The sequence below is a fragment of the Zonotrichia albicollis genome, chromosome W (assembly GCF_047830755.1).
Source record: "Zonotrichia albicollis isolate bZonAlb1 chromosome W, bZonAlb1.hap1, whole genome shotgun sequence".
In the NCBI taxonomy this organism is placed as follows: domain Eukaryota; kingdom Metazoa; phylum Chordata; class Aves; order Passeriformes; family Passerellidae; genus Zonotrichia; species Zonotrichia albicollis.
In genome coordinates, this window is record NC_133859.1 from 7933145 (window position 1) to 7948922 (window position 15778).

The 15778-nt window shown below is 40.7% G+C and overlaps 1 protein-coding gene across 4 annotated transcripts in view; it reads right to left on the reverse strand.

Moving 5' to 3' along the window:
• LOC141726879 (neuromedin-K receptor-like) overlaps window positions 1–15778 on the reverse strand; it is a 49585-nt gene that overhangs the window by 17279 nt on the left and 16528 nt on the right. For all 4 annotated transcript variants that reach the window (XM_074531984.1, XM_074531983.1, XM_074531982.1 and 1 more), the window contains one exon: window positions 15372–15522. In XM_074531984.1, coding sequence (XP_074388085.1) covers window positions 15372–15522 — 151 coding nt within the window. The remainder of the gene's footprint in view (window positions 1–15371; window positions 15523–15778) is intronic.

The following is a 15778-nucleotide window of genomic DNA, read 5'->3' on the forward strand; positions in this document are numbered from 1 at the left end:
CTCAGCAAAATTCTGGGATTTGCTCAATTAAGGACTAATAAAATTATCTGCTGTGAATTTGTTTGCCTGTTGTGAACAAAAGAGGAGGAGACAAATGTTATTGACTCATTATAGCAAGACCAGGTCATCCATTTCATGAAAGGAAAAAAAATGAAATATTAGGATGTTCCAGATGAGGCATTCTCAGTAGAGAACAGGGAGTTACCCCTGTGCACGACCATGGTGACACTACATTGCTGGCTTTCCTTGTCTGGTTTTGGTCACTTGTTGCATGAAGATGTTACATAAAAGAAGATTAGAAGCACTAGTTTCATTTATGTAACAAATGTGAACAAAGACAGAGAAGAAATGGACATAAAAAAGCATCTGTAAACATGACACCAGTGAGGGATGTTAAGTAATTAATTAAGCTAACTGAAAATAATGGCATGGAGCTGTCTATAAAGAATTTTAGCTGGAAAACTGAACTCTATGGTTAGTGAGATTTTTACAAGATGGAGATTTAAGATGATATCAATGGAATTCTCTAGGAGTTGTTTGTGGTGACAGGCCTGAGGGCTGGTTCATGTTCTGTTTTCATTTAATGTTTTACCATTGAAAGAACACAAATTGACACTCAATGAATAAGTGGAGAAAGCACTGGGCAGCACAGTTCGACATCTTCCAGTGTCTGGAAAACAAAGGATGAGTTTGTTTTCTAAAGAGCCTTTAAAACCATCGGAGAATTCCTTCTTCCCGTTTTTCCTTACGTTAAGTAAGAAATGTGACATTGTCAAACACATAACTTTTCATGACTCATTGATATGAAAATTTTGAAAAATGTTTAATTTTGAGAGTAGCTTCACAAAATCTGACATACGTGACTATGTGATTATAACCTCAGAGGAGACGGACTTAAAAGTATGAAATAATAAAGTCAGACTAACCACTTCAGAAACTTTTTGGTCACTTTGTATTTTGCTTAGGGGAAACACAATGTATGAGCATAAGCTGCCACTTTGGTATTTTTGCTACACCCTCAGTTGCCTGAGGAATTAATTAGGGACATTTCTATGTAAGGACTGCAGTCTTTAAAAAGCATCTCTGTTTCTATTGATTGTTGGCTGATAACAGAGCAGTGGACTGCCCAGAAGTGGTGCTAGTTGGGGTGAGTTGTTCTTCAACCTCATATTACTAAGCCTTTTTTCTTTTTGAATGTGCTGAACAATGATTGCTAAATTTGTCAATGTGGCTGCACTCAAGTACACCTGTGGCTTTCAATCATGATAGAGCTTTGGCCAGCAAGATGCTCACTGTGCATCAGCATTTTGGATAAATGGTAATTTAACTGTAGCTGTATGAAATTTCAGCTAGTCAAGCCACACAGCCACTCACACATTACAATATAAGCCATAGTGCTGTGACTGTTAGATCACTGAGATCACCTCTTCTTAAAATAGTGTTTATTTCTCCAGCTTAATCTTCTATGTTAGCTCTCTTCTAGTATTTATTTAGTCTGTTTTGTACTTTTTCATTGCCACTCTCTGCAAAGTCAAAGAGAAGACACATTTACAGAAGATGTATATCAATGGACCAAAAAATTATACAGGCCCTTATTTTTGGCAGGAGATGCACAGTATTCCTAGCAAACTGAGCTTCTGCACCTTGTTACCCCACAGCAGGATGGGCAGGTTGTTTCACATATCACTCCCAGAAATGTAAGATCAGCTAAAGGGAAGAGGTGTGTCTGACCACCATGGCAGTCATTCCTGCCTGGGTGCAAAAGCACAAACGAATCTTCAAGGTGGAAACACTCATGACCCATGAATAAACAAATGATGAGGAAGGCACCATGGCAATGTAAGTTCTCCTCAGCAGACATCTGTTGCATGGCAGGTCTGGGTGATCTGTAGTCTTAGACTCTATGTAGGGTGAAGATGCCTTCACTGTACGTACAGGGTGTTCTAGGATTTGCTTCTCTTTGCACACCTAAATATGTGTAGTGAATATTTTGACATGTGTGCAGCCTTGGTAAACCATTACCTGAAAAAAAGACCATAAAATTGTGTTTCTTACTGTCTGACTTTTAAAAACTAGTCACAGGTGATGTTTCAGTATATATAAGGATGTCAGCTGTCAAGATTGGGCTTTCCCTTGAAATCTGTAGTACATATTTGTGTAGAGTAGTTGACTGCAGAGGGGGATTTAATTGAATTTAGGATAATCAAGTTATATTTGCTTTCTGCTGCATTAAACTTCTATTCCCTATGTCATTTTGAAAATGACATATAAATATAAGGTAGTGGAGACTACAGTGCTGATTCCCATGCTGGGATAAGCCAGAAGATGGGTTGCTTAAATAACTGGTTTTAAATAACTGACTGAAGATTTTAAACTTACCATGTCTTTATGCAGTCCCATGAGGAAGCAATTGCTTTCCAACCTTGAAGAAGTCTGAGCAAATATGTAGGATAAAAGTGAAGTTTCAAGATGGTGTAGGAAGTCACATGCAAGACAAACCCTTGTACCCAGAGTATCAAAACATTTTGTTTCACATGGCTGGATGCAAACTTTCACAAAAGTGTTTATGAATGGAGCAATATCTAACCCTAGTCTGTCTAGGCTTAGTGTTGCTTGTTAACTAGAAGGATCTCTGATTTTAGGGTTAATTATTGGCTATCATCTGATCTGTGAGTTCATAGTGTAATATTTCATCACCTATTTATTTTGAATAAGCTTTATGTGATGAGTAGAGTCTTGTTTTTTCAAATCTGTCAGCCCATAATTCAATATTTCAAGAGTTTTGATGCCATACTGCAATGTTTCATGCTTTGACTTCTTGGGGTTTTTTTTCCCTTTTCTCTTTTTTCCTGCCTCTTCTCCACAATAAATTACTCCATAGAGAAGCAATTAATCTTCTTTTTTTCTGGTCTGACATGTTTGGCTACTCTTTAATGCCAGCAAAAGTATCATTATTTCTAACTAGTACTTCTCTTTGTAAAGTGTGGTATAAAATACATATTAATGTGTTTTCATGTAATTTATTCATATGTAATAAAGAAATAAAAAAGGAAAACCTGCATTTTTAGTGGCACTAAAAGCCAGTGAGAAATCAGAGTGTTTTTATGACTACACTGCTATGTAAAAACAGGAGCATAAAGACATAGGACAGTTCCTTCTAAATCAAACAGCTCCCCATCTATCCTACTGTTCTGTCTCAGAGGCAGTAGAAGGTGCTGTTTACCCTATGAACCTGGCAATTTTCCGTCTTCTATTTTCCTGATACTGTCCCAGCGCCCAGGATTGTATTAAAGAGGAGGGCATCTCTGATTCATCCTTTCAGTATCTACTTGGACATTAGGGAGAAATTTTGGACATCAGGAAGGATTTCTTCATTGAAAGGGTTGTCAGTCATTGGAAAAGGCTGCCCAGGGACGTGGTGGAGTCACTATATCTGAAAGTGTTCAAGAAATGAATGGACATGGCACTTAGTGTTGTGGTCTGGTTGACAGTGGAGACTGGTCAGAGGTTGGACTTGTTGATCGTGGAAGTCTTTTCCAACTCTATGATTTATGAATTTATTGCTTGTTAATTTTTCTAAAGCCTTTCTGAAATCGGTGAGATAATAAGCAACTGGCAGGAGAACCTTTCAGATGCCCTTTACTGACTTTTAAATTACACTTTCTTAAAGTGCTCTCTCTTCTACCAGCCTTGTGCTCCTTTCCTATTGGCTCTTGCATTTCAGGATTTGGTGACCAACAATTCTTCAGTCACTTTATCCACTACCTTTGTGTTTCTCTAAATGCTGACATCTTGTCCCTTGGCCTCCTCATCTCCAAACTAAAAAGTGCAGGCCATTTTAATCACTTCTTAAGTCCTTTGATCATTTTTAGCTGCCCTTCCTTGGACTTTCTCTAAATCTATGAAAAGAAGGGGAAAGGAAAAAAGAACAAACCAGAGAAATATGTGTGAAGTGTTCATACCGGAGTTCTCACTGAGACAGAATATCCATCCTGAACTAGGTAAAGTGTCTAGGAGAGGTGAAGGGTCTGTGGAGCTAAAGCTGAAGGAGAGGCCGCGTTCCAGAGACAGCAAGGAGACAGAGAAAGAAAAACAGAAAAACCACGAGGTCAATCTGCCCCCGACTTAGGAATTCCTTCGATAAAGAAGAATTAGTGCTAAATGTCGTGTGGAATGAATATGTATGAACTTAATTTGAAACTGTATGCATATGCATTTGGAAGGGGGGATAAAAAGGGGACTCGGAGTCTCCAGGGGCACGCATGCCCTTTTGGGGAGTCTTGCGTCCGGCGCGCGTCGTAATAAAAGCATACCGGGCTTTACAACTTTTACAAGTTGTGAGGTTTCTTCTTTTCTCCGCAAAACATTTTGGCGAGCCAGGTAGGAGTTCTCTGTCCCCGCGGGGGCAGGGGGGATAGACGGACCTCCAAGGCGCGCCCCAGGATTTTTTCCTGGTGGGGCTCCGCTTGTCTCAACTTGCCACCTGCGAGGACAGACAACGACCCGCTGGCCTGCGGAGGAGAATACGGTATGTATGGGGCCCCAGGGGGGGGGAGGAAGGAGAGAAAGGGAGTAAACCACCCAGAGACGTCTGGGTTCATGGGTTCAGCTGATAGAGCAGCTGTATTAGAGATGAGGTTCAGCTGATAGAGCAGCTGTATTAGAGATGGGGTTCAGCTGATAGAGCAGCTGTATTAGAAACGGGGTTCAGCTGATAGAGCAGCTGTATTAGAGGCCGGGTTCGTCGTTCTGATGGAGCAGACCGCTAGCGGCTTTGGGGGTAAGCCGGGTGAACCCGTGTATGTGTGTATTGAGGATTCATAGTTCTGATGGAGCAGAACTGGTGAGCCCGTGTGTTTTGTTTGTGTGTGTGTGTGATGTCCGGACACTGTGTTGCTGTATGGTTAATGTGTGTGGCCAGTGCACTGTGTTTGTGATCGTGCAGGTGATATGTGTATGGTGTATAAAAGAGAGTAAATCTACAGTGCCCTACAGTGCGGGGGGGGTCAGTACTCCCCGTGTTTGAAGCAGCCGAGTGAGGCCAGAGGCGCCGGCTGCAGCAGGCTGCGGGGGCAGGGAGAGAAGTGCCCCGCAGAGAAGTGAGTGGAGGAATGTCAGTGATGGTATTTATCGTGTTTGAATGTAGTGATTTGTGTAGATTTGGTACATTTTAACCGTGAGTATGAGCTCAGAGAGTTCCTTTGCCTTGGATGTTTGGACTTGATCTCTAGACTGTGTGCTGTTATTTTGATTGTGTCCAGGAAAAATTTATTTGAGTAAATGCCGAATTATGGTGTGCTGTGTTGTGTTGAGAAAAGTGAGCACTTTGAGAAATATGCCCTTTCCCGGTGATTTTGTGTGGTGATTTTCTTCCGCTGCATTGTGGTAATTTGATTCTCAGACTGTATAGTGGTGTTTGTGGAGATTTTAAGATTTTGTTGCAACAAGAGTAGCATTTTACATAGGAGAGCTATAGTACAGTGATTTATGTTTAACTTCGATAAAGTGAGTTAAAGGAATTCCAAGAATTCTCCCCCTCACAGCAATTCAAGCCTTGGCTCTAGTGAATTTGAGATAAGGCGGGGGGGGGGGCGTGTGTCTGTGTCTGCAGGTATATCAGAGTTTTGGCTGTGACTAACACAGCCCTTTTGCAAAGCAGCAAAACAAGTGTAAGTAGACACAGTGCTTAATTAAATTGTGCAAGAAGAGAACTAGAAAAGACTGATATTTTGTAAAACAGAGTTTATATAGAAGGGATGAATGAGATGAATTAGTTAATGAGACTTATGAGATTTATGAGACTTCGGTTGGTACTGCAGTAAGTCTTTACTGGAAACAATCCGCTGAAAGGATTTAAAGTTCTCTGTAACAAACAGAATAGCCTGCCTTTGTGAGCAATTTTGGGGAGCCTTTGGTACATCAAGAGGCTAGCAGGCTGTGTGAGGTGACAGTGGCTGCGCCCTGGGCACAGGGACAGCTCTGGCTGCCCCGTCTCCCCAGGGAACACGGGAATGGCCTGTGAGCAAAAGCTGGATGTGCAGGTATTATTGCAGTGCGGTGTTTATGAGAAACACTGGTATTGCTGTTTTGCTGTTCCAATAAGTGTCAGGGTACACGCCCCGAGTGTAAATTAAAGGTTTCTGGTCAAGCGGATTCAGAACCTAAGGTCTTAGAGCTTGTGTGTGGGAATTACATCTGATACCTGCCACCTGGAGCTGTGTGTATAGGAGGAAAACTGAGAAACTACTGTGAAGGTCTGTAAAAAGGTTTGAATGGAAGCGGGATAGGGCAAGGAGAAATAAATAATGAGAACTGACCAGAGCAAACAGGTTCCTAAATTAGCCCCTTTTGGGAGGGGCTCATTGGGAGGAGGTTGCCAGTAAGAGCAGCTCAGAAAATAAAAAGATTTATAGTGCTTCATTGCTGTTAGTACTGTTTTATAATAGGAAGATAAATGGGATAGTTTTTGTATGCTGAAATGTCTTTTGTTTTAAGAAATCACCCAGAATGACAAAGAGACTGTGAGATCAGACTGCTCTCTGGTCTTGGCCCCTGAAAAGGAAGACAAGGCAAAGAGAAAGCAAATCAAACATGTTGTTCAGCATGCAGCATAAGATAGCAACGTATGAAATCAGGCAAGGATTATCACGCTGAAATGCGAAGCAATCACAGTTCGCAAAATGAGCACATATGATTTGTAAAGGCTTCCTCCCAAGGTAAGGGAGGAGGGGTAAAGGTAACCTTCCCAAAAGGGAAGAATTTTGTCAGTACAAGGGTCATGTGTTCAGTTTTAAATAAAGCTTTAGTACCTGTGGAGAATGTTTATGTTGTAGTGTGGGGAATGAACAACTGGCCAGTCTGAAAAGGCATACTTTTTAAAACCTTTAAAGTAACATGTGTACTATGTGTACCTAAAAGCTTTTGTACAATTCGCTCAATTTGCTAAACATTCTCAAATGAGAAAAGTTACTCTGGAGGCAAATAATATAAAGATGTTAGGCTTAATATTAACAGACACTGAAATTAAGAAAGACATTAGTAAGGAGATATTAGAATAAGTAAATAAGTGTTTTCAAGGGTATGGGCCTCTGCTGCACCAGGGAGAGTGAAAGATGCTCCCCCATGGGATGCTCCCCCATCAAGCTTAATGAAAGAACACAACCAGTGAGAGCTGAGTAGTACCCTCAAAAAGAAGGTAAGGAAGGAATCAGTCCAATAACTGGTAGTACTGGATTAAGGGCTGTCAATAAGATAACACAGAATTTGTACCCTGTGGTAGCAAATCCATAGACCTTACTAACTTGTTTAACACCTGAGCTAACCTGGTTCACTGTTTTAGGCCTAAGAGATGCCTTCTTTTGCCTCCCTATCCATGAAGCCAGCCAGAACATTTTTGCATTCAAACACAAGCTCACACAGTCCATGTGCCTGAAGGCTTCAAAATTCTCCACTCCGATTGGAGAACAGCTTGCAAGGACCCAGAGTCCCAGGAAGCTCCACAAGAGGAAAGGAGGCTGTTGCAGTACATAGATGATCTTCTAGTAGCCACTCGGACGAGGGAAGCAAGAGAAGCCTGGACGGTAAGCCTTTTGAATTTCCTAGGACTCCAAGGATGCAGAGTCTCAAAGAAAAAGGCACAGGTAGTGAAACAGAAGGTAATCTACCTGGAGTAAGAAGTGAGTGCTGAGCAGCAGACTTTAAGGCAGGGAAGCCCTATGCCAAACCCTTAACCCCAGACAACGAAAGAACTCCAAACCTTCTTAGGCATGGCAGTGTAGTGCCAGCTGTGGGTTCATAATTGTGGACTGTTCTCCAGACCCCTCTATGCTCTTATTGCCAATGGGAACTGAGATCTCCAGTGGACAAGAGACACCACACGGGCCTTTCACCAGCTAGAGAGTCCCCTTATGTTGGCTCCAGCTTTGAAACTTCCAGATGTAAGTAAAGCATTCTTTCTATTTTTCCATGCAAGGAATTGCTCTGGGAATATTGGCTCGAGACTTGGGTCCATACCGGAGGGCAGTTGCTTACCTCTCTAAGCAACTAGATGCAATAGCCAAAGGATGGCCAGGTTGCCTCAGAGCTGTAGCAGCAGTTGTGCTGAACATTCAAGAGGCACACAAGTTTATCCTGGGACAAAAATGACTGTGCTAGTGTCCCACACAGTGTCTGCAGTACTGGAAGTAAAGGGTGGCCACTGGCTTTTCACCAGAGAGGTTTCTGAAATACCAGGCCATCATGGTAGAGCAAGATGATGGAGAGATAGTGGTGACTAATATTGTCAACCCAGCTTCTTTTCTCAGTGGAATCAAGAAGAAGCAGTACACCATGATTGCCTAGAGACCACTGAAGCTACCTACTCCAGCCGCCCAGATCTAAAGGACACTCCTCCGGACGATGCAGAGACCTGGTTCACTGACAAGAAAGCGACATTGCAAAGTTCACAGTGACTACCTGCAGAGAGGTAATAGAGTGTGGACCCTTACCAACAGGTACCTCTGCACAGGATGCTGAGATAAATGCATGGACCCATGCCTTAGAAACAGCAAAAGGCATTCAGAGTTGTGCATGCACATGGAGCCATCTGGAAGGAGAGGGGACTGCTGACCTCACAGGGAAAGAAGAGACAATCCAGCTGCTGGAAGCAGTTCGGCTACCTGAAAAAGCATATTAAGGCACACCAGAGAGTGAGCTTAAAATTGGAGGAAAGAAATGAGCTGGCGGATGGAGAGGCAAAGAAAGCAGCAAAGGGTGAGGTACAGATTTTCCTCGAAGGTAAGCCATAATACAATAATACTAATCAAAAGAGACGTACAACTGCAAGGGGTGGGCTACCATTGAAAGAGAGCTAGTAATCCCCTCCCATTTTCGTGGTTACTAGTGAAGGAAGGGCACTAGAAAACACACTAGGGCCTAATTACTTAAAGCCTTTTATAGAGTGTGGCTCCTTTCTCAAAATGACCGACGCTGCGAGTGATACAGAGTGCACTGGAATGAAGTGTTGACTTTGAAGTAGTAATTCCCACAGGCTTTCTAGAACACACATCTGATTGAAAGGACTGTTGTATCATTGTCAGGAATCTACATGCCACTATCACTCAGGTGAGCTGATAATGTGATCCTTGCCTCCAGACTAACCTCAAAATACCCCTGGGCCAAAACTTGGTCAGACTGGGAGTGGCCATGGGCCTGTATAGCAGTGGCAAATCAACTTTTCAGAACTCCCAAGGAAAGGGGGGTATCAGTATTTACTGGTATTAATAGATACATTTTCAGGGTGGCCAGAAACATTCCCCACCAGAACTGTCAAAGCTCAAGAAGTGACCAGATCATTTTTACAAGAGATATTACCACGATTCAGAGTTCCAGCCACGATATCCTCAGATAAAGAATCACCTTTCATTTCCAAAATAGTGCAACAGATTAGTAGCCATCTGGGCATAGATTAAGAACTTCACACCCCATACTGCCCCAATCAAGCGGCCAGGGGGAGAGAATGAATCATTTGATTAAGCAGCAAATCATAAGACTGGGGCAAGAAGCTCTTCCACTAGCACTATTGCAAATTCAAACTAAACCTTTTGAGCTAAAGGAATGCTGAATCCTTTTGGAATGCCTTATAGAAGACAATAGAATACAAGGGGAATGTCCAGAATGTCCACTTACATGGTGGCATTAAGCAAACAGCTCAGAGTAATTGAGAAACGTGTGGCTGGAACTCGGAGCAGGGAGTTGGATAGCCTGGGGTTGATGTATATGTTAAGTCTCTTACAGAGAAGACTTCAGAACCACAGTGGGAGAGACCACTGCAAGTACCTCTCACCACCTTCACTGCAATCAAAATCAAGGAGCAGAATGCCTGGATCCATCACTCTCGGGTGAAGAAGGCCCAGAAGCCCCTTCAGGAGTGACACCAGGAGACAATGAACTGAGACTAAAACTTATTCGGGCAAAATGAGTATATTGCGGTCGGGAGTAGCTCATACTTTAGTGTACAGAATTGTTTTGTATGGAATTATAACTGAAGTTTTAGAACTAGAGAGTACCTCTACCCAAAGCAATGCTGAATGGCCTTGGTCCCTGGCATTTAATCAGTATACTGGATCCATAGGAAAACCTTCTGAGATAAAGAAGGTTTATATTAAACATATCTACTGTAGTAATCCACGAGAATCAAGTATGTGAGGAGTAAGAATAGCAAGAACAGGAGCTGTGAACACTTCAAGGAATCTGAAGCGAAGAAATCAAAGTAAAGTGCTTAGTCATCAAAAGGATGGCTTATGAGAGACCAGATGTAATTAGTGTCTGAACCTCCCCTGGTGTATATGAACACCAGGAAGTCTGTGATAACCTAAGTGAATCAGACAGTTGGTGTAATTTCACCCTGATACAGCCTGTAGGCAATGAATTTAGGCTCTTCTCTCAAGATTTCCCCTCCATTATCTTCTGCCCTGAACACAGTCCACAGCTTGATCTTAGCTAAGGGCAAGGTGGGTGACCAGGAGAGACATTCCTGCTTGCCACACATCTGGGAAATCAGGTGCTTTGGAGGGAGAGAGAGAAGTTAGATTCCCTGAAGTCTCTACATTTCAGAACAAACATCTGTCTCAAGTATGACCTAAACCTCTGTCAGATACACTTGTGAAGTGTGTCTGAATTTGTAGTAGGAGCCCAGCACATCCCTCTGGCAGGGAAGGATGATCATGGACAGAAAGCAGTTCCTGTTCCCCATAACAAACATCTAACTGGCATATTAGGGACAAGATTAGGAGTTTTAAATAGAATTGATTCAGAAATACTGATGAATAAACTGGCTGCTGCAGCAGGTAGCCTAACAAAATTGAAGCAGCCTTTATAGTAATCTCTACTGGCATTAGGAACTAGCCAGTGACAGATTTCAAAAGTACTGCCAAAGTAAAGAAGTATGAACAGGCCGGGGACCAAGACCACAAATTGATAGTAGAAGCACTTAGTATAGTTCAAGATAATGTGTCTTTAGCTTTCAGTTGTATACAAGCACAGTTATGGATACAAGCAACAGCAGCTCTGATCATATAGGAAAGGGGTGAAGGTAATTTTCCAGCTGAAATTCAGAAAATTGAATGGGATAATGCAATTGATTTTGAAAGGAAGTTTTAATCCTGGTGGATTATGGTGAATTTCACCTATGATCCTATTTCTAATGTGGCCACTGCCTTTGTGCTTACCATACGTAATGCCACTGTTTATGTTATCCATCCCATCATTGCCCTAAGATTAAACCATGAAGAAACAACACTCTATCCTTCAGAACATAGAGTGTGGGCACAAAAAGATGAATGAAAAGTGGCAGGTAGTAAACTTAGAATCCTGCATTACTAGAGAACAAATGGGATTCATTTGTGAAAGCAATACTGCTAATGCCCAGGATGTGTTTGGACACTGAACAGAGTATTTGTCACTTTGAAATTCATCCAGTCACTGACCAGAAAACTGTGCTCGTATATACTGGAAAAGGGCGTATGTTCGAGAACTGCTTGTGCTGCTGTACAAATTAATAGCAATGATGTTATTCTGTCTAGTAGAAACCATTCTAATCTCTGTATTTGTATTTGTAATTTTGTTAAGATTATTGGGTGTGATTTTTCGTATTTGGTACCAGTAACATCCCACCAGCTGATTACAGCCAATTACACAATGTATCACAGACTACCACCTACCCCTATCGGAGTGAACCTTACATTGGTAAAACAATTAATTAAGCACCAAGACCTATTAGAAGTCTTGAAAGAAATCCGAGAAAGTGGAAAGAAAACCTTAATTACTGTCCAACATGGTACAAAAGAAATAACCAGAGTTCTACAAAGAATAAAATACGGATAATCACTGGTGAGATGTGATCTTTGGGTGATCACCAACTGCAAATGGAACCTTTGATAAGTTGTGCCACCCTATTCTAGTTTTACTAATATTAGTTGGGATAAGCTTAGGATTATCTATTACATTTTTAATTTGGAACTGGAGAATGCTACAACGAATAGCTGTACTAACCTCTTTGTCAAATGTACATGGTAAAGCGCTAAAAGACACTTATTGTCGTGGAAATTTTCCTTAAGTAAAAGAATTTACTTATTTCCTAGGAAAGGGGGGAATGAGACAGAATATCCATCCTGAACTAGGTAAAGTGTCTAGGAGAGGTGAAGGGTCTGTGGAGCTAAAGCTGAAGGAGAGGCCGCGTTCCAGAGACAGCAAGGAGACAGAGAAAGAAAAACAGAAAAACCACGAGGTCAATCTGCCCCCGACTTAGGAATTCCTTCGATAAAGAAGAATTAGTGCTAAATGTCGTGTGGAATGAATATGTATGAACTTAATTTGAAACTGTATGCATATGCATTTGGAAGGGGGGATAAAAAGGGGACTCGGAGTCTCCAGGGGCACGCATGCCCTTTTGGGGAGTCTTGCGTCCGGCGCGCGTCGTAATAAAAGCATACCGGGCTTTACAACTTTTACAAGTTGTGAGGTTTCTTCTTTTCTCCGCAAAACACTCACAGAGGCTGTGAGAAGCAAGCATACGGGACTTGTTTTCTCATTTCATATTCAAAGTTGAGAGAAAGAAATACATTGAAACAATGTGTCTTTTAATCAGTCTTCATTGCTAAAATAAATTGAGATGACACCTCAAGGTATGTTAGGAGAAGAAGAAAATGCAGAAGTAGAAGTGTGGAGGAATGAAATTTACTGAAAAAGATGCCTGGTGACATACTATCACAAAGTAACAGTCATAAGTAAAAGGAACAGTAAAGGAAATACGGAAGTTAAGGAGAGCATTTTCTGCTGCTCTGTATTCTTCCCATTGTGGCCAGGCTATAGCATGAAATAAATGTTCTTTTTTCAGCAAACTGTTGTATCAGAATTGTACCTCTTGATAAAAACAATACTAACTGATTTTACTTGCAATACATTATTATTCCCTCTTATGGTTTAAGTAAAGCTGAAAGAATGATTGGGACTTTTTAGATAGCAAAAGCAGGATGTGGAGACAACATCTGAGCACAAGGATTTGCAGTGGATATAAAGAACATTTTGGCCTAGCAAATCTTATAATAATATTATGAGACACTTGTACAAACTTGTTATGTGTGACACCACTGAGACTATAATTCCATATAATGAAAATAGAAATTGCAGGAGAATAGATGATGTTCAGCTGGACATTAGTCAATCTCATGCCAGGGGCTTTAAGAAGAAGGAATAATGGCTGCAAAGTCCCCGCATGTAGCAAATATTCAGAAGTTCAAAAAACTGATACCAGGCAGATTTAAATGGGACAATCCCTGAGATATTTGAGCTGTGTGTCAAGGAAAAAAAAAAAAAAGGTTTTTGTAGTTTCATCCAGTCCTGAATTTCTAAATATTTGGTCTTTGACCTTACCGATACTAAGCATGACTTTGTGTTGTCCAGCCTACAGTGTGCAGTGTGAAATTCTTTGAATCCTTCATCCCCAATGAAGGAATGATGCTTTCAGGAGGATTCAGACTGTATTGCCCAATCATATATAGGAAGTGATGAGACTATCTGTTGAACTAGTAACAACTTCGTCAAGCTTCAAATCTTTTGCTGGCAAACATTGTTTCTTTTAAAGGTCTTGCATGAACTGTTCACTAACTTCTTAATATTAAATAAAATTTCAAACAACCCTAATCAGACACCTTTGTGCTGTAACATTGCCTGATATTAAACAATCAGATATTTTATATTTCTCCTTCATTATAAGTGCACAGATTTTCCATATGTCTTGATACCTATATACTAAATAGCAAGAGAAACAGATTATTTCTCTGTCTGAAAAGGGCAAAGCACTAGCTCTGTTATAAGAGGCGGGCTGAGTTATGGCTTTATTTGGATTCCAGTCTGTTAGTTCCTCTCTATGAATAACCAATTATGATTCATCTTTCCAAATACCAGTTATTTCATAAATCCTGTTGGAGAGCACAGCAGTGTAGCTAGAGTGCTGTCATGGAGCTCTACCCATAAAGTCACTGATGCAGTTATAATATATCTGCACATAATTTAATTCCCTTGTTGCATGTCTTGAAGGTATGCATCTCTGTACTCTCACACTTAAAATCCTTTAATTAGGGATGCTTTTCCTTGTCTCTTGTATATATTTAGAATTCTAAACAGGTGCTGCTTTTAAAGTATTCAAGGGATTTAATTGGGCTCTCTGTTTCATATAGTAAAAAACAGATTTGGTCTTCAGAGACCTCTAGTTTCTATGTCACAAGGTGATTATTTTACTTAGTCATTTTGATAACAGGTCCTGCAGTTCTGGCATGTCCTGGTTCTGCAATAATTTAATAACTTCCCTTCCACATTTGCTTTTGCAAGATGTATCTGTTACAGAAAGTTATTTCTGCAGTGTCCTGAAAGAAATGAAAATGTTAGTGTTCTCCAGAATTTGCAGATCTCATGTTCTGTCAGGACCCAATATGCCCCACTCTGCTGTTGCTGCAGCCCAGTAGCATATTCCACTGTTCAAACATACAGCAACAGGAAGCAAACTGGGCAACTGAAAATGTGCTCATCATTGTGAATTAGAAGTTTGTATTAGGGTACGATTTTTTCAAGTCTGAAAGGTTAAATAGATTTTAGTATAAAAAATTGTGTCAGAAATAAAAATGCAGAAGGCTGTCTTACTAAATAAGAAAAGTTAGGTTAAGAAAAAGAATGTTGTAGGAAAGAAACCTTCATTGCACTGCAACGTTAGGAAAACTGAACTGGAGATGGTCAAGTAGTTCATAAGCAATCCCAAATCTAGTTAGTTTAAGCAATACCTACAGTGAAAGGGATTGAAAGAAAATATCTGGGAAAACTTGTTTGCATTTCTCACAATAAAGTAATTGTTTAAAAATCTAATTTATATATTACAAAGAGGCTGATCAGTTCTTATCTCAAATATGCATGGACCTTAATCACTTCACAGTTACAGCAAGATTCACTTTTGTTTCAGTAGGATAATAATCTTATCTAACAAGAGCTAATGGTCTGCTAGCCCATTGTTCAAAAGTCAGTATCTTAACTCTCTGAAGGCTAAACTTTTTTGCCTTAGCTTCCACATAGCAGGCACAGTCTGTGCTGCTACATGTGGAGTAAGAAGTTAAAACCCAAATGTTTCCTTTATTTAATGACAAACATTAATGTTATGAAAAGAACAGCCAGTGAACAGAGAAGACAACTTGTCAAACTTAATCAAATTTTGTATTGAAGCTGATCTCTCATTACTGCTATTTCAGGTGATTTGGTGTTTCTGAAAGAATTTACTGTGATATGTTGCAACACAATTGCAGATGATTTTATAAGTATTCACTTAGTGGGATTTACTGGAACAGTACCTTTCTCTTCGCTTTGAGCTGCTCGTGATATTTGTTGGATGTGTCACCTGGTATTTCTCCTCCCCAGAGGGTAATTCCCACCATGGAATAAGTGATGCCCATGATGAGCAGTGGGAAGCAGTAGACTAGCACAATCACAATAACATGATACCTGCAATGAAAAGATAGTAAGGTGGTAAGTGCCTTCAGAGGAGCTATACCAATGGAATGGGCTGCTAGAAGTCAAGACTTCTATTTTAGCACAAAGCATGTTTTATATTAACTGGCCAGTCCTTGGTGTTTTCACTGTCTTTTTGAAAGTCTGGAATTGCACTGCAAATTTATGTACATTTTAATGCATGTGCTTTGTGGGGTGTCTAATGCTGAGCCTGGACTAGTGTATTATGAGTGACTCTATGGTTATTCTG